This window comes from Silurus aristotelis (assembly GCF_946808225.1).
Source record: "Silurus aristotelis genome assembly, chromosome: 5".
NCBI lineage: Eukaryota > Metazoa > Chordata > Actinopteri > Siluriformes > Siluridae > Silurus > Silurus aristotelis.
In genome coordinates, this window is record NC_139578.1 from 12056967 (window position 1) to 12076201 (window position 19235).

Sequence of the window (19235 nt, forward strand, 5' to 3'; positions counted from 1 at the left end):
GAGCTTTGCTGGACTTTATGTGTTTGGTGTATTTAAGGCTGCTTCTTGTAAGAAGAAATGTATGATTAAGTGCTATCACCGGCACAGAATCAATCGATGATAATCACAATTATGACAGGGATTTTGTTACACCGCTGACAGATTCTCCAATCTGATTATCCACAAGGAGCTCCTTTGCTTTTTGTAAAAGCAGGATCAGCTCATTTCCAGGCTCTTGTTTGGTCGCGCTTCCATTTTAAAACATATTGATGATTCATGAAGGTATTTGTTGATACGATGAAGCTTTTTGTTAGACAGTCACATATTCACTCCTGGATTTGTAACATTTACGTTTACATTTGTGGCATTTATCATACGCCCTTGTCCAGAGCGACATACAAAAGTGCTTTGAGTCTCTAGCAATGAATAAATCTACACTGGTACGCAAGATTACAAACTTAATATAAATATAACTCTTGAATTCTACAAAGCAAACCTGGAAGGTGCTAATTTAAGTGTTTCAGAAATAGAGGGTATAGAGGAAGAAAAGGAGGGGACCAAGTACCTAGCCTTGTGGGACACCAGTGGTGAGTCTGCGCAGGGCAGATGTGGATCCCCTCCATGTTACCTGGTATCAGCGACCTTCTAGGTAGGAAGCAAACTATTCCCATGCTGTTCCATGGATACAGAGGCTTGAGGGTAGATGCAGGGTCTTGTGGTTGACCGTTTCAAATGCTGCTGATAGGTTCAGAAAGATAAGTACAGATGACAGCTTGCCTGATCGGGCAGCATGCAGTTTCTCAGAAACAGTCAAAAGGACCATCTCTGTGGAATGTGCCGCTTTAAACCCAGACCGGTTCAGATCATAGAGGTTGTTTTGTGAGAGATAGACGAACAGTTGGTTAAAAACAGTGCGTTACAGAGATTTAGAAAGAAAGGAGAGAAGTTAAACCGGTATATTTTCAAAACTAATTTCTATTTAATACTAAACTTAAACCTGGTCTTTATATTTAGCAGTCAGATGTATGTTGCTGAAATCAGTCAATAAAAAAGACTTATCCTGTCAGCGATTGTGTAGAACATTGCCCGATTTTTGCCGAGCTAATCGCATTGCCGTGTGATTAAAAAAATCGGCCAATAAAACGTGATAATTCTTGCGTTTTGTGTTTTATTTGCTCATCTGAAATCGCTTGGTCTTTCGACAGTTGGACGAGGGATTTTATTTGCATGCCTTCTGATTTCTGTATTTTGTCTATAACGGTTCTTACGTCTGCTGATCTGTGATTGTAACTATTAGTGATTTGCTCACTTGCTCTGAAAAAAGTATGTAACTGAATGACAAAGGTGCTGAACTTCAAAACAATTACATTTATGGCATTTAACAGATGGCCTTATCCAGAGCGCTGTACAAAAGTGCTTTGAGTCTCTATCACACAATAAGTCAAGACTGGTTCTCTAGGTTGCAAACTTAGCATACCATCAGCCTAATTTTGTTGGAAGTAATTATAGCACACCTTTATTATTTCTTTTACATAAAGACATAAAACAAACTGAGAAAATATGTGCTAGCTCAACTGTATTCGTAAGAGGTAGTTCTACAGTCATCATCTGAAGATAACCAGCTAAAAACCAAATCACCTGGCTCAAGAAGCTCACGTAGCTCAAGTAGTTCAAGTAGCTCTTCCTAAACTACCTGAATATTGATAGAAAACCCCTGAGTGTGTCCAGGTTTAAATTGAATGTGTTTTCTTTTGCGATATAATTACCTTCAATCGTGCAGTTTCTTCATGAGCTTTGGTTATCGATGATTATTTGCAGCTGAACTGTGATTCCTTTACTTCCAAAATCTAGTATACTCTCAGCATTATGTAGAGATTTGAAACATATCTCAACACTTCATGGTATGTTTTTGCTCTAGTTTAATTTTTTTGTAAAATTGTAACATTCATCACCATCTTTTTGGAAAAGAATCACATCTTTAAACAGTATTAATATCTGTGCAAAAAGGGTAAACGAAACTATACTAATTAAGTAAGCAGGGGGAAAACACATGAATATGACTTATATTCCCAGATTAAATTCCAGTAAAAATGGATGTCAAGTCAAGTTTATTTCTATGGCGCTTTTCACAACAGACATTGTCTCAAAGCAGCTTTAAAGAATTTAACAGTTAAGGTGAACAATGTGTATTTATCCCTGATGAGCAGCCGTGGTGACTGTGGCAAGGAAAAATTCCCTTAGATGTTATGAGGAAGAAACCTTGAGAGGAGCCCATCCTCATTTGGGTGACATCAAGAGTGTGATCATAGTCTTTAAACAATACAGAACACTGGAGAGTGAGAACTAACATGAGCACTGAAGTATAAGATTATAAGTAATGTTCTTTCTACAGTCTTATACAGTCATTATGGTTATAAAACTGGGAGCTACTGATCAACTCATAAAATAGCTCAACATTTGAGATCATCACAGATCCAACACCAGCTTCTCCATGCCAGAGCCTTTAAACACTCAAGGAGGTTCAGTGTCCAAACTCCACATGAAGTGGGATCCAATTGGCACTGGTACATCTCTAGATGGTACAGGATGTTTGCGATTTCGGCATCTACTTCTTTAAAGGTCCACAATCTTTACGAGGTGGGACGTGATTGGATCTGGTGCAACCTCAGGATGCCTCAGGATGGCTAGAGAAAGAGAAGCAGTGGAGCAGTAGAGGAATTAGTGTAGCTGCTGTTCATGATATTAACAAGCACAAGTTGATAATGTGCATGTGATCAGATGTTCTGGAGCACAAGTTTATGATGTGAGACGTATGTTTTGTGTAGGCCTTGATAAAAAGATACGTCTTTAATCTGCACTTAAAGACTGGGAGAGTGTGTCTGAGCCCTAAACACTGTCAGGAAGACTATTCCAAAGTTTAGGAGCTAAATGTGAGAATGATCTACCACCTTTAGTGGACTTTAATATTCAAGGAACTACTAGAAGTCCGGAGTTTTGAGATCTCAGGGAGCGTGACGGATTGTAGCATGTTAGAAGACCGGATTTAGTGTTTTGTAAGTAAGTAGCAGTAGTTTGTAGTCGATTCAAAACAGATAGCCTGTGTAGGGATAATAAGATTGGGGTTATATGATTGGCACCAGTAATAGCAAGAGTAATTGTCTTACCACAGTAAAAACAAATGGAAATGTAATAATACTTTTCTAATTAAACTATGCTGAAAATCACTAGAACTGTATATAAACTCTATCTATCTATCTATCTATCTATCTATCTATCTATCTATCTATCTATCTATCTATCTATCTATCTATCTATCTATCTATCTATCTATCTATCTATCTATCTATCTATCTATCTATCTAGTCGTAGTAAAACAGGATTTCACTATGATGGCCACACTCGTATTTAAATGGTGATGGTGTTACACGTTTTAATTTTGTATTACACACTGTACTCTATTGTATATGGGACGTTTGGTAGAGTTTGTCTTTTGAAACTTTTTATCACCCATGTTTTTTTTTTTTTCTCTCCTTCTTTTAATATAAGTAAATGTGTGATAGACACTTTGCAGTTGTTTCAGGGGCCTTTGGTGCTAAATGAGTTGGTCTTGGTCTTCTCAATACACAACTGGAATGTGCTCAATACACTTGGACTCTCTCTTCTCAGCAGCGCAGAGCAGCTACGATGATTCAAGATGACCAGTGAAACTTTAAGAAAGAGATTTGAATTTCCCAGCGCTTTCATTCAGTCCCAGGTAAACCGGAAAAATGTATCTGTGAATGTTTTTCAGCTTTAAGAATAAGTTGCCCTCAGTGATTTTGGATGTCTTTTTACATGTTAACATGTAAATCCTTTATCCTTGTATCACAGCAACGGTTCAATTCTTAATTCTGATACAGTCATCTAGTGTTTATTATATTTCTAAAACAGCTGTTTTAATTATAGCATTTGTTTTATGAGTGATAACTGGAACTAACTTGTTTGGAGGATATTAATTAATTGAACAGTTGTGTTTGTTAATAAATAGTGGTATAAGAGGTATAAATACTTTGTGCTGTTAAAGCAATCATGTTACTATTGCATTACTAATCCCAAAATGAAGCACCGTTTTGTTTTGCTGCTTATAAGCAGTGATTTTAAACCACTAGCTCAAATATTAGAATATTATTTCCTCATTCCATACTTTAAGTACAGACCCATTGCTCAAAATACAAAGACATCTTTCCTGATTTTTTAGGATCATACAATGTTACTGTAATAAAAAAAATAATAGTACTGTTAAAAATGAGTTCGACTGTGTGAGGTTTTTTTGGTACAGATGAGGGAGAATTTATTTGTGTGTGTAGGCTGTAAGAAGTCTGGTTACTGCTGTACTGAAGGAGAAAGGCCAAAAGGACAAGATCTCAGAGTCCAACTCACAGGTGAAATTAACAGTAACAGCAATATGTATATACTTTAAGGTTGCTTATTTTTTATATAATGTTTTTTAATGAATAATAGTCTTTAAAACAAAACTTAAAGCTTAAAACTTTCGACAAAACTTTCGACAAAACGTAAAGCTTAAAACTTTTATTATTAATTTTTTTTTTGCAATATGACACTTTAAGGACAATCACACTAAATCACTTTATGGCAGATATTAGAAGTACAAATTACTCATTCATGTATATACATATATTTTATATTTTTTATTTATCTAGCTTTTTTTTTCTGTTTTATTTTTATCCTTAATTCTATTCCTTTTTATGCTTAAATGCTGGACAGTCACACAAAGCATTTCACTGCATGTCGTACTCTGTATGTATGTGTATGTGACAAATACATTTTTATTTGATTTAAAGAAAAAAATAAGGTTTTTGTCAGGTAGAATTGCTTGAAGGAAGCACAGAAGTCACATTTTGCAGTTTAGAGGTCAGAAGCTGTAGGAGAACTAAATCTGTGTGCTTTGCTTGCTAGCTAACTTACTAATGTTAGCCAATTTCAATGATTGGCAATTGGTTAAAAAGGACAATGTTTGACTTGTGCGACTCTTTTGCTAAAAAAAAAAATAGGTTTCCTATTAATTGAATGTTATATAGTAAATTAATTGCAGAAATCAATTCTGTTTTCCTGTGGTAAATACATGCTAGTTTACTAGCTTTTGTTAGTGTAGCTAAGCTAGCTAATATTAGTGTGGGAAAAAAACAAAAACTTGTGGCATGTGTTGAAGGGTTTGGCTAGTTTAAATTCTTAAAGAATGTAAAACAAAATAAATAAATACAGATTGATTTGAAATTGTATTGTGTTTTGTTTGCCGTGGCAGAGTCCAGCTCTGGTGGCTCTGTGGGAGCAGTGCAGCAGTGAGAGTGTGGTGGTGCGCTCAGCTTGCTGTGATGCCCTGGTGCTGCTGGTGGAGCAGGGCCATGCTGATCTTCACTACGTCCTCAACAGCATCCTCAACCTCCTGCCCTCAGCACGGTGCGGCACCACATTACGACCAATGTTAACCAGATAGAAGGGCATTTAGTACTGGCAGAAAGTACATCATCATTTATTTCAGTGTGAACAAATTCCCTGTATATTTCTGTCCCATACATTTATCTTTTTTTTCCAGTATTGTACATGTTGAGCAAGTAATTTGCTATGCAATAGAATTATGCTAATTAGTAAAATATGTCACATATGTGACACCCTATGGATCTATGATTGCATTATAATCATGCTTCAGTTCCTACCCCTCTCCTACTTTTTTATTGGGAAGACAGTCCAAGCTGGGACATAATAATAATAATAATAATAATAATAATAATAAAGAAATCCCTATGCTTTTTTAGATTAATTTGTCAAAATGGTAAAAAAAAATAAAGAAAAAAAAAAAGGCCTTTAAATACAAATTAAGCAGCACATACAGATTTTGACATTTAATTTGAAAGCCCGATAGTGCAAAAGTAGTGGTAAAAATGCTTTTGCTTCAGCTGAAATTAATTGTGGTTCATATTTTATCCACCAGTTTCATTCGTATGTATAAATTATGAGTGTAATGAGACAGGGGTCTCAGTTTGATACACCTGCATGTCAAACAATACATTTAGTAGAACGCATAATATAGTAGGCTGTTAATCATAAGATAACACTTATATGACCTGTAATAAACATTTAAACTACGTTATGCTATACTAAGTCAACTATTTTACTTCTCACACCCGAAAAAAGTAAAATGAACCCCTGAATTTTCAGGTTTTGGTGTGTGGTAACATTTCGCCTTTCTATTGGTTACAGCATCCGGTGGATCCAGTGTGTCCAATGTGACAGATATTTGCACAATACACTGGTGCTTACACCTTAAAAATAGCCAGCATCACCCTTCGGTTTCTGTTACAGTGTCAAAACACACGTTTAACATAGCAAACTCTCTGCTCACTTACTGATCCTAACTGATTCAACCCAGGTACAAAGGAAATCACTGCAGCAATCGGGACGGTTATACCGTTACTATACTCCTGATTAATGCAGATTTGTGTATTTTTTTTTAATAATATTTACGTTCTTTTGCGATTGTTGCTGGCCAGACTGTAGGAACATTAGTCCTAATCTCAGACTGTACGACAGTCAAAAACCGACGCACATAACAAAAAGACTCGTCCGAAGTTTTGCGTCATCAATCAACTAGCACCAAACAAAAACAATCTGTAGTGTTAATTTTGCTCACGACATACCGTATTTTCCGGACTATAAGCCGCTACTTTTTTCCCACGCTTTGAACCCCGCGGCTTAAACAACGAAGCGGCTAATATATGGAATTTTCCTGGGTTTTTCCCGGTTTCACAAACTTCAAGCCAAAAAACTGAGCCCCATAACATTAGACCAATGAAATTGCCGAACGGGTTCAGGTGAACCAATGAAACTCTTTATATTAAATCAGATGCGCTTCCACTGAATCGGGCCGACCACATCATAAATATGGATGATGTTCCTCTGATGTTTGACCTGCCGCTCACTCGGACTGTCAACAGGAAATTCGTCACGCTGAAAACAACCGGGCATGAAAAAAACACTTCACCTGTGTTCTGAGCTGCACGGCATCGGGAGAAAAGCTTCACCGATGGTGATTTTTAAACACACGACGATGCCAAAAGGAAAACAAAAGGAGAAATTGTTGTGAAAGGAAGGAGGAAGACAGTGAACAATGACTTTCTTGGTAGGCTACTGTTTAGATACAAGCCGTGTAACAGACTCTGTCTTTCATTAAAGCCTGTGTAAAGTTCATTAGTTTTGCGGCTTATAGACAGGTGCGGCTTATTTATGTTCAAAATAAAATTCTTTGTCAAATTCATTGGGTGCGGCTTATATTTGGGTGCGCTTAATAGTCCGGAAATTACGGTACTTTGATAATAAAACTTTCTTTCAGCTTCTCCCATTAGGGGTCGCCACAGCGGATCATTCGTATTCATGATCCGCATGTTTGATTTGGCACATGTTTTTACACTGGATGCCCTTCCTAACGCAACCCTCCCCATTTATCCGGGCTTGGGACCGGCACTAAGAGTACTTTTATAATAAAAAACGAAAAATTGTACATGACGTGTGTGGAGCAAGCATGACTGTGGAAAAGTGGACGTAACGGACTTCCAATTCTACAGAATTGGAACTCTATTGTTTTGCTATTTTTCTTGAGGTCATTTGATGTTATCATGATGGTGATGATGTGATGTTCTTGGTTTGACGGTCGTCGTAGAAGTCACAAGGCCAGAATTTGTATTGGAGGGAAAAAATCGGGGCCAGAAATCGCAGTGTGCACCTCTATTTATCATTTACTACTCTAAAAATAGACAAACATTTACCATACAAAGATAATTATGGCAACTGTTTACAGATAAAACAATTATAACTATTTTTTATAAATGGTATAAATGTATTGCATCACATACTGTATGTGTAATGTATTGCTTCTCTCTTATCACTGTGTGTGTGTGTGTGTGTGTGTGTGTGTGTGTGTGTGTGTGTGTGTGTGTGTGTGTGTGTTAGTTAGACTACATTTGTTAATGTGATTATATATCATAATGTAGTACAGTGTATTGTTAACATTTTATTTAATATTTTAAATATCCAAAGCTACAGAGCGCTGCGTGACCCTGAAAGCACAACTAATACTTGAGCGTAAAAAAAAAAAAAAAGAATTCCATGTTTCGGACAACCATGAGTCACACCAGTGAAAGCTTAGTCATGCTTCGTTCTAGTATAGTGTCAGACATATTCAGGATATGCGAACATCTTTTCCCCTGTACTGCGAAGTTCTCATCTAGATATTCTGAAACATATACGAGAAAGGAGTGACGTGGCTTTAAATGCAGCTTGTCGTTTCTTCAGTTCACACACACACACACACACACACACACACACACACACACACACACACACACACCGCTCAAGCTGTCTCACCCACCATAATAACAGAGGCTCGTAACCCACGCAGTACACATCTCCTCCCTCCTCGTTGTGCTGACCAGCATGACCCAATAACCATTCGATGAAGAAGAAGAACGTGTCTGCTGTTGTTTCATGTATGGGCAAAGCATGAGCAGATGGCCCTCGTTTTGAAGATAACTGCACTGATATTTCAAAAAACGTCAAGAAATTATTTTCTTTAAGGTTTTCCATCGGGTTCAGCGGGAGCATCCTTTGTTCCAAATTGAAGCGCTGTAGGCTTAAAAGTGTGCTTTCGGATTTAGTTCAACCTGCTTTGCCTACATGATTACTACATTCCAGCTATGATATATTTTTCCCCCTATAGTTTCTGTGTTCATTTACTGAAAACCTGTAGGTTGCACAGGAGAGTAGTTCCTAGCATGCCCAGAGCAAACCAAGACTTGCCTCTATTCACACGGAACACATGCATGCGATGGCAAAGATGAAAGCGGGACGCGCAAAAGAATTTGCTGTCAGCATGGAATTATGGCTTCTCTTTCTCTCTCTCTCTCTCTCTCTCTCTCTCTCTCTCTCTCTCTCTCTCTCTCTCTCTCTCTCTCTCTCTCTCTCTCTCTCTCTCAGAGCAGTAAAATGTGTTTTAATCAAACCCAGAAGAAGAAGGGATGCGCAGGCCGGCTGAGAGATGAGTGCAAGATGAGGGAAGAGGAGAGGAGAGATGAAAGAAAAGTGCAGAGTGTGCTGTCATAGCCTTGTGATTTATAATGTATGAGAAACCCACGTCCAGCTCCACTGTCTCGAAACCGGAGCACTGTCTCTCACCACCATTTATCATTTGCATGAATTGAAGGATCGATCCCTATGTAAAGCGCACATGTTACAATAATGATGACGCTAATAGTACTGGTGATCATGATGATGTAAACCTCGTAGTGACTTTATTTCATTCTCGATACAAAGATTCATTCTAAACTGTCAGCTGTTTGGAATGTGTCTTGTTGCATTATACATACTATAGAAGAAACATGCAATTCTGTGTAATAATATCTGTTTACTAACGATTCTGGTCTCTGCCTTAAACAGAAATGTACAAGGGCTGATTAAGGTGGTTGGGAAGCTGCTACAGATCCAAGCGAGTCAGAGAGACAAAAGCACACCCTTCTCATGTCCATATTCAATCAGGTAAGCATTTAAACATCTGCCTTACAGCAAATATGTGAACTGATTTATGTCTTAATTTTTTTTAAAAGCTTAGTTTACAATCAGATCTGTACCAAAATACCAATTGTGCTAATACATGTACAGAAATTTACCAAAATATGTCACAAAGCTTTTGAGCATTAAAATCAGGTCCTAAACATGCCAAACATTAAGCAAATTGATCGAGTTTTTTGGAATATGTGGCTTTCTGTTCAAGTCTTCTCGCAATGCGAAAAATGCATATACTATGCATATACTTTTTATATTATTTATCTATCTATTTATTTATTTATTTATTTATTTATTTATTTATTTATTTTGCATGTTTGTTACACATTAATGTTTCAGATAATCACACTAATTTAAATTAGTAAATTAGTAAAAGATAACACAAGTGAACACAACATGCAGTTTTTAAATGAAGGTTTTTATTATTTAGGGAAAACAAAATTCAAAACTACATGGCCCTGTGTGAAAAAGTGTTTGCCCCCTGTTAAAACTGTGGTTTATCACACCTGAGTTGAATTTCTCTAGCCACACCCAGGCCTGATTACTGCCACACCTGTTCACTATCAAGAAATCTCTTAAATAAGACCTGCCTGACAAAGTGAAGTAGACCAAAAGATCCTCAAAAGCTAGACATCATGTCGAGATCCAAAGAAATTCAGAAACAAATGAGAAAGAAAGTAATTGAGATCTATCAGTCTGGAAAAGGTTATAGAGCCATTTCTAAAGCTTTGGGACTCCAGCGAACCACAATGAGAGCCATTATTTACAAATGGCAAAAACATGGAACAGTGGAGAACCTTCCCAGGAGTTGCCGGCTGACCAAAATTATCCCAAGAGCACAGCGACGACTCATCCAAGAGGTTACAAAAACCCCCACAACAACATCCAAAGAACTGCAGGCCTCACTGCAGGTCTGTGTTTATGACTCCACCATAAGAAAGAGACTGGGCAAAAAAAAGGTCTGCATAGCAGAGTTCCAAGACGAAAATCGCTGCTAAGTATAAAGAACATAAAGGCTCGTCTCAGTTTTGCCAGAAAACATCTTGCTGATCCCCAAAACTTTGGGAAAATACTCTGTGGACTGACAAGACAAAAGTTGAACTTTTTTGGAAGGTGTGTGTCCCATTAAGTCTGGCGTAAAAAGTAACACCACATTTCAGAAAACGAAAATCATACCAACAGTAAAATATGGTGGTGGTGGTGTGATGGTCTGGGGCTGTTTTGCTGCTTCAGGACCTGGAAGACTTGCTGTGATAAAGGGCAACCTGAATTCTGCTGTTTACTAAAAAATCCTGAAGGAGAATGTCCAGCCATCTGTTTGTGACCTCAAGCTGACGCGTACTTGGGTTCTGCAGCAGGACAATAATCCAAACCACACCAGCAAGTCCACCTCTGAATGGCTGAAGAAAAACAAAATTAAGACTTTGGAGTGGCCTAGTCAATGTACTGACCTGAATCCTATTGAGATGCTGTGGCATGACCTTGGAAAGGCAGTTCATGCTCGAAAACTCTCCAATGTGGCTGAATTATAACAATTCTGCATAGATGAGTGGACCAAAATTCCTCCACAGCGCTGTAACAGACTCATTGGTCGCAGTTATCACAAACGCTTCATTGCAGATGTTGCTGCTGAGGGTGGCCCAACCAGTTATTAGGTTTCACACAGGGCCATGTAGTTTTGGATTTTGTTTTCCCTTAATAATAAAAACCCTTATTTAAAAACTGCATGTTGTGTTCACTTGTGTTATCTTTTACTAATATTTAAATTAGTTTGATGATTTACAACATTAAAGTGTGACAAACATGCAAAAAAAAAAAGAATATATATATATATATATATATATATATATATATATATATATATATATATATATATATATATATATATATATATATATATATATATACTTTTTTTGTACAGTATTTTCCGGACTATAAGGCGCTATTTTTTTTCCACGCTTTGAACCCTGCGGCTTAAACAATGAAGCGGCTAATTTATGGGTTTTTCCCGGTTTCACAAGCTTCATGCCAAAAACCTGAGCCCCATAACATTAGACCAATGAAATTGGCGAACGGGTTCAGGTGAACCAATGAAACTCTTTATATTAAATCAGATGCGCTCCCACTGAATCGGGCTGCACCACATCATAAATATGGATGAGGTTCCTCTGATGTTTGACCTGCCGCTCACTCGGACTGTCTACAGGAAATGTGAATCATTCGTCACGCTGAAATCAACCGGGCATGAAAAAACGCACTTCACCTGTGTTCTGAGCTGCACGGCATCGGGAGAAAAGCTTCACCGATGGTGATTTTTAAACACACGACGATGCCAAAAGAAAAACTCCCGAGAGAAATAGTTGTGAAAGGAAGGAGGAAGACAGTGAACAATGACTTTATTGGTAGGCTACTGTTTAGATACAAGTCTTTCGTTAAAGCCTGTGTAAAGTACATTAGTTTTAATGTAGACATTATAGACAATGCGGCTTATAGACAGGTGCAGCTTATTTATGTTCAAAATAAAAATCTTTGTCAAATTCAGTGGGTGCGGCTTATATTTGGGTGCGTTTAATAGTCCGAAAATTACGGTGTATGTTTAGTATATGATAGTGGTGGTATTAAGAGGTGGATTAAGTCGGGTAAGTCCCCACTGAAGGCCCAGGTACCAAATGCACAGCCCGCCACTGGCTGGTTCTGTATAAGACTTATTTTTAAGACTATGTATTGTATACATGCTCTTTTTTTGATGCAAAAGCAATATACAAAGCACTAAAAATAACCCTAATTATGCCTAAACGAAAGCATGACTGCTAAGTCACAAAAATGGCTGTTCTTCACGTTCTAGGTCATTTCTTTGACAGCAATTTCTCGCATTTGCATTCTTGTGTGGTTATCTGTTACCAACAATGTGTTTTTGGTTATGGCATATGTCGCTTCATTGGCACTAATTAACCCCAAAGAGGGCCTTCAAAAAGGACGGTGTAATTCAATACTCTAATAATTTGCAATCCAAATGCAATCCTACTTATTAATACACACATTTACTATGTTGCACGAAATATAAATGGTGTAATGTGTTTATTGTCGTTCTTCCTTATAATGCACATTGGAATTTTGTTGCAATATTATTAAATATAGCATTAGCCCATCGTTTTTAATATTTTTTTTATTAAATCTGCTGGGGTCTGCAGCACGGAGGTTCTTTCTGCTTCGTTTAAGAGTGTGATATCACAAGCCGTTTTTTAAGGGATAATCTTTTTAGTTCCGAACTCTGAGTGCCACTGAGAGGTGTTGTAAGATGAGGTTCTTTACGAAAAAACAAACACTGATGATAACTGTGATTACCCATCTTAAGTGAAGGAAATTACATGTTAGGACAAAGCTGCCAAGCCCCCTGCTATCACTGGAAGTCATATGTCTTCATGAGTTATTGCTCATAAATTGTCCCCCTAATATGATCAAGCCCTTGGGGATCTCTGTCTCATTAGCGGTGATAAACAGGCAGTTTGATTCCTTTGCCGAAATCAATCAGTACTGATGTGTCTTAACAGTTGTACTTTTCTCCAATTTACAGACATTTCTGAGGGAACATGTTTATTGCCTTCAATCCACATAAAAAGTCACTGGCATTGTGATCCAGACTTCTGGGTTCATGAGCATGTCAGGGCTGTAGGATTAGTAGTGGTGGGAGGTGTAATAGCAGGTTCTGTTCTGTAGCCCGTAATTCTCAGATAATGCTTCCAGAGTGGCTCATCTTTGCCTGGTATTAAATCTACAATTGGCGTCATATGTTTGGAGAAACCATGGGCATGGTTCAAAACGAGTGAACATGGAAAACTCTTCGCTAGGTTTTGAGTCTCTTGGGTGCTGCCTGGTGAGAAGATGAATGGCTGGAGACCTTGTCTTTGGGTGAACTCGTCTGGGATTGCAGCCTGGCCATCAGGGAAGGTGCCAGGATTAATGGAAGTGGCTTGGTGATGCCCAGGCTGCCCATCTGCCTGGTGTCACCTCCGCAATCTGTTGTAGGGTCACAAGGGCACTTAGAAAATATTGTCCAAATTGTTTTGTCTCCTCTTTTAGTTATTTGTCTACTTGATATTGTGCCTTAGTGTCTAAAAAATACAATTTAACGGTGTTCATCAGCATTGGAATATCTCCATGTCCAACTTCTGACATGAGAAATTCTACCTAAGTGAAAGTATAAAAGTGTGAGCGTAACAGTTTTTTATTTGGCAGATATATTGAATATAAATTAAAGCTGCATGAGCTTATTGATGCACAGACTACAGTCATTTGGCTGAATTACAGTAGACTTTTAAGATTTTTAACAAGTACTACAACATACGCAATTTACAATATTGAATTTTGTATAATATTATAGCACAACAATAGTTAAATATAGTGATAAAGTACTTCTCAAGTTGGTTTTTTAAACCCTTGCTTTGACACCTTGCGGTCAAAGTCACGGTAAACGTAAATGTAAAGGAGGTTTAAATAGGATATTTTAATAGAAAATAGAAAATGTGAGAATGAAAAGGAATGCTTTTGATTTGTGGTGGACCCCATTAACAAAACACAAGTTCTGATTCTTCTTGAGCATCCTGTACATTCCTGTCCTTATGGCCCCCGACTTGTTTCGTAAACTTGCAGTTAAACTCAACGAAACGAAGGTCAGAGTGTCAGGCAGCCATTACATAGACACTGAAGGCAGGTAATTCTGTGGCAGTCTGGCCAAACCGGAGCCTGATGGATGAGTTCCAGTGATGTGAATATTGCCCTAGTTGGATGGGGAACACCAGAAGATAGATAAGGAGATAAATGAGCTAGAGGCCTGTCTGGGAAAATAATGGAGAGCTTCTGTTCAATTTCAACCTTCACACTGAGGTGTGTCTCAGAGCTTTTTGGGGCAGGGGGTGATTACAAACACAGAACTTGGCAGATCATTTAGTTGAGAAACTAAGCTTTAAGGAAGATGACGTAGCTGGACATAAACATTGTGGTTCGAGTTATTCAACTTGTATTAACTGTTGACTTTGTAACCTGCAACCACATGTATGAAAGTTTAATGTTAAAAGCTAGGAAGTGCTAGGAGTGTATTTCTTTGTATTTCTTTGGTAGCAGTTAATAGCGGTTCAGTAAGATATCAACATATCCACCACTTTTGCCTGAATGTTAGTTATTAACAAAAGGCTTTCTACGATAGCATTTTAGTGGCATTTAAAAAAAAAAAAAAAAACTAAGATTCCAAGAATAATGTTAATAAGTTAGAGAATAAAATAAGTTGGAGAATAAAATTCGTAGCACTACGAGAATAAATGTAACCATCTATATCTGACAGAAACTGCCTTTTAAAAAAATGGCGATCAGTGGTCCACTCCAAGGATCTCGATGGTTACATCTGCGTGCTATACGAAGGGTAGAGTGAGTATTCTCCTACTGCTACGACTGTATTCTCCTATTGCTACGACTGTATTCTACTGCTACGACTGTATTCTCCTACTGCTACGACTGTATTCTCCTATTGCTACGACTGTATTCTACTGCTACGACTGTATTCTCCTACTGCTACGACTGTATTCTCCTATTGCTACGACTGTATTCTACTGCTACGACTGTATTCTCCTACTGCTACGACTGTATTCTCCTATTGCTACGACTGTATTCTCCTATTGCTACGACTGTATTCTACTGCTACGACTGTATTCTACTGCTACGACTGTATTCTCCTACTGCTACGACTTTATTCTTTTACTGCTACGACTATATTCTCCTACTGCTACGGCTATATTCTCCTACTGCTACGACTGTATTCTCCTACTGCTACGACTGTATTCTCCTACTGCTATGACTGTATTCTCCTACTGCTACGACTGTATTCTCCTACTGCTATGACTTTATTCTCCTACGACTGACTTTATTCTACTGCTATGACTTTATTCTCCTACGACTATGACTTTATTCTACTGCTACGACTGTATTCTCCTACTGCTACGACTGTATTCTCCTACGGCTACGACTGTATTCTCCTATTGCTACGACTGTATTCTCCTACGGCTACGACTGTATTCTCCTACGGCTACGACTGTATTCTCCTACTGCTACGACTGTATTCTCCTACTGCTACGACTGTATTCTCCTACTGCTACGACTGTATTCTCCTACGGCTACGACTGTATTCTCCTACGGCTACGACTGTATTCTCCTATTGCTACGACTGTATTCTCCTACTGCTACGACTGTATTCTCCTACGGCTACGACTGTATTCTCCTACTGCTACGACTGTATTCTCCTACTGCTACGACTGTATTCTCCTACTGCTACGACTGTATTCTCCTACTGCTACGACTGTATTCTCCTACGGCTACGACTGTATTCTCCTATTGCTACGACTGTATTCTCCTACTGCTACGACTGTATTCTCCTACGGCTACGACTGTATTCTCCTACTGCTACGACTGTATTCTCCTACTGCTACGACTGTATTCTCCGACGGCTACGACTGTATTCTCCGACGGCTACGACTGTATTCTCCGACGGCTACGACTGTATTCTCTTACGGCTACGACTTAATGCTTGTACGGCTATGACTTTATTCTCATAATTTTTATTGTATTCTCCTACTGCTGCAACTTTATTCTCGTAATGTTCTTTAATTTTTTTTTTTTTACGTGCTCTTTTTTTCCCCCCCGTGGTACATTGTAATAAAATTTTGCTCCATCAAATAGCTTTGAATATTTTTATTAATGATATATGCTTATATTTAGTTTTTAAACTATCTGCCCTCTTTCACATACTTGAGTTTACAAATGTCTATGATTAATTCATATCACTCTAATTTACAGAAAGATAAAGTAGGTCATCTCTTTAATCTTGAGAGCATGGCTGGGTTTGATGTCCTCATTAGTTGAACTTGCAAATTCCAGACAAAAGGGTGTTTTTTGATGATGATCCTGAAATTTGTAATAACTAATTAAGGATTTATTGTGTATGCGTATGTGTTTGTGCTCCAGGAGTTGCCCTCACCCGTACATCACAGTGCTGGAGAATCGGCCAGATTGCTGGGCTGCTCTTCTGCAGGAGATTGATGACTTCATCCAGCTGGCTGCTGACAAGTAAGAACTCCCTTTCAGCGTTTTAGCCAGGAAAGCCTGGAGCGAGAGAGAAAACGCATGCGTGGTCTCTCTCATTTTTTTCCCCTCTATTTAAAAATCACACTATGCATGCTTGACTTTACTTCTGTGAAAACCAAATGGGAAGTTCATATTCTCTATATTTCTCAAAGCTTTATACAAAAAGATAACATGAAGATCAGTCTTGCCAGTAAATATATTATCAGATTCTCTTTTATTTATTTTGCTTTCAGTGCCTTTTGCTGGTAATTACAGTAAAGCTGAACCAGCCAGCATGCTCTCAAATTCACAAGCTGATTCTAAGCCGTGCGTGTTTTTATTTGTGTGCCAGTGACGAGCCGCTGTTTATCTCCATGTTGGCTCCGTTCCTGCGCTACCTTTATTGTGAGCCTCAGAGGCTGTCGGAGAATGCTCTGCTCAGACACGGACTGCTCAGGGTGCTGCTGCAGCGCCGAGAGGTCGCACAGGGGTCAGGCTCAACCTCTGCACGGGTCACCCTCCAAATCCTCGACTGCCTTTTCAGTTTGTTCCCTCATATACTGGTAAGGCTCTTATGCTTTGTGGGCATGGGTCATGTTTTTCAAGAGAATTGAATGATCGAGTTTTATAATCTAAGATCTAGAAGAACATCCTTCCAGAAGAGTGAAGGTTATTCCGACAGAAAACGGGGTCTAAATGTGCGATGAAATGTTTAAAAAGCACATAAAAGTACAACAAATTACATATTTTGGATTGATTTTCAATTAAAAAAGAAAATTTTATGATAATATGCTATACAATACCAGTACTTTATTAAATAATATGGCTTTTTAAAATACTTGGATGATTTCGGCAAATTTGTGGTGAATTACCTCTGTGCTTGTGGTGGATGTAGGTGGACAGCGTTACAGCGGTGGTGGAGATCAGTTCTATGGCCGAGTCGCTAAGCTCTGCCCTGCTGGCCGAGCCGGAGCGCTGGAGGACCGAGTTAGTGCAGCTTGCACTGCAGCTCATGTGTGTCTGTCACCTGAGCCTCCAGTTAGGAGGAGAGCTGAGGTCTTTACTCCACACCTTGCACTGTCTCCTGCCTGTCTGTAAAGAGGTAAGATCTACTGGTGGATCAGTCTGCGCTGCTTTGGGCACAGTCAAAGTTTGTTTTTCATTTAATCTCTTTATTTAATATAATATGCAGACACTTTGTATTTAACCTGCTTTCCTGCTGCAGTTATGGTCAGTGCAAACCATATTTCTGCGTTTAAATGAAACATGCTGCATCCTGTGTGTTCACAGGTCTGAGTGCATGCTGGTGATAAAGATCTTAAATAGAAATCACAAATAGACCTGTCGTGGGTTTTTTTTTCCCCACTTATGTCACAATTTGTGCATAGTTAAAACTGGCAGGAGTTTCATCTTTGTAATAAAATTGTTTTTTATTTCAGAGAGAAATCGAGCATAACATACAAATTATACCTATTAAAACATATTGTATGATTTATCAGTCAAACTCGCACACGTATGTTAAACGTGGGTCATCCGTAAACGATCACATTTCTCAGATTATGTATATTTAGTAACGCCCACAAAATGCCATATAAGGTAATGCTCACAGAGAGCTCAAACTAACAAATGGTAAATGGACGTCTCCTAAGGCCAGAATGTGATGATTATTCCGGTAATGCAGTGCAGCTACCGTAGCATGTTGTAGACTAATGCATTATTCGACTCGAGGCTGCAACTTGAAATTCCTAACTGGGAAAAGCAAAAGAGGATGTGCCCCCCCCCCTTATACTTGTTGTGGGGTGTTTTTTTAACTACGTGTTTCTTTCACAAGTTAACAGATTGATGCCAAATAAACATGGCTAGTTTGAAGGGAATGGTGTATATTTTCTTACATTTAAATGGGTTAAGATGTCTATACAAGTATTCACTTTAAACAATCAGCACACAGGCAAATCTTTAACACTGAAGTTGAAGGATATGCAGGTAGTCCTCCGCTTACGATAGAGATACGTTACAAAGACTCCATCGTAAGTCAAAAATATCGTAAGTCGAAGATGGTAATATGACTGTGACAATCTTTCCTGCTTCATACTGATTTATAATTTTTATTTTCTGCTCTAAACTGATGGCTTTCCTCTTCTTCCTTTTCTTTTATCCATAAAATTGCTGTTTGAAACAGAAATCACCATCGACCGCTAGAGAGAGTGGAGCATCTCACAGGGCGAGAGACACGCTCATCCCAGCTGCGTATCTATGTATCGTACATCGTACACTGCTGTGTGCCTGCTGCGCGTAATTTTTAATATCTTTACAATTTTGCCGTATCGCTCTCGTCATCGTAAGATCGAAAAATCTTAAGTTGAACCATCGTAACTCGAGGACCATCTGTATGCCAAATATGAATTTCGATGGTCAAATCACTTGTAAGAAAAGTTTTAAGAATTAAACAAATGCACGCCTGAGACCTCCTGAAACAGCATTTGTTTTTTTTCTTTTGTTTGCGGCAGTAAATTGTTTGGAGAAAAAAATCGAAA

The 19235-nt window shown here is 38.3% G+C and overlaps 2 protein-coding genes across 5 annotated transcripts in view; both read left to right on the forward strand.

Moving 5' to 3' along the window:
- The window catches only part of ndufs2 (NADH:ubiquinone oxidoreductase core subunit S2), a 190846-nt gene that overhangs the window by 93730 nt on the left and 77881 nt on the right, over positions 1-19235 (forward strand). The gene's annotated exons all lie outside the window — the stretch shown is intronic.
- Positions 1-19235, forward strand: part of focad (focadhesin) — a 65031-nt gene that overhangs the window by 1972 nt on the left and 43824 nt on the right. Inside the window, exons 2-10 of one of the 4 annotated variants that reach the window (XM_083542115.1) lie at positions 2150-2339; positions 2452-2616; positions 3649-3733; positions 4326-4400; positions 5282-5436; positions 9466-9564; positions 16603-16704; positions 17054-17264; positions 17597-17803. In XM_083542115.1, coding sequence (XP_083398241.1) covers positions 3674-3733; positions 4326-4400; positions 5282-5436; positions 9466-9564; positions 16603-16704; positions 17054-17264; positions 17597-17803 — 909 coding nt within the window. In that variant the 5' untranslated portion in view covers positions 2150-2339; positions 2452-2616; positions 3649-3673. Of the gene's footprint in view, positions 1-2149; positions 2340-2451; positions 2617-3645; positions 3734-4325; positions 4401-5281; positions 5437-9465; positions 9565-16602; positions 16705-17053; positions 17265-17596; positions 17804-19235 lie in introns of all 4 variants that reach the window. The other 3 variants (XM_083542114.1, XM_083542112.1, XM_083542113.1) reach the window with 3 other exon arrangements.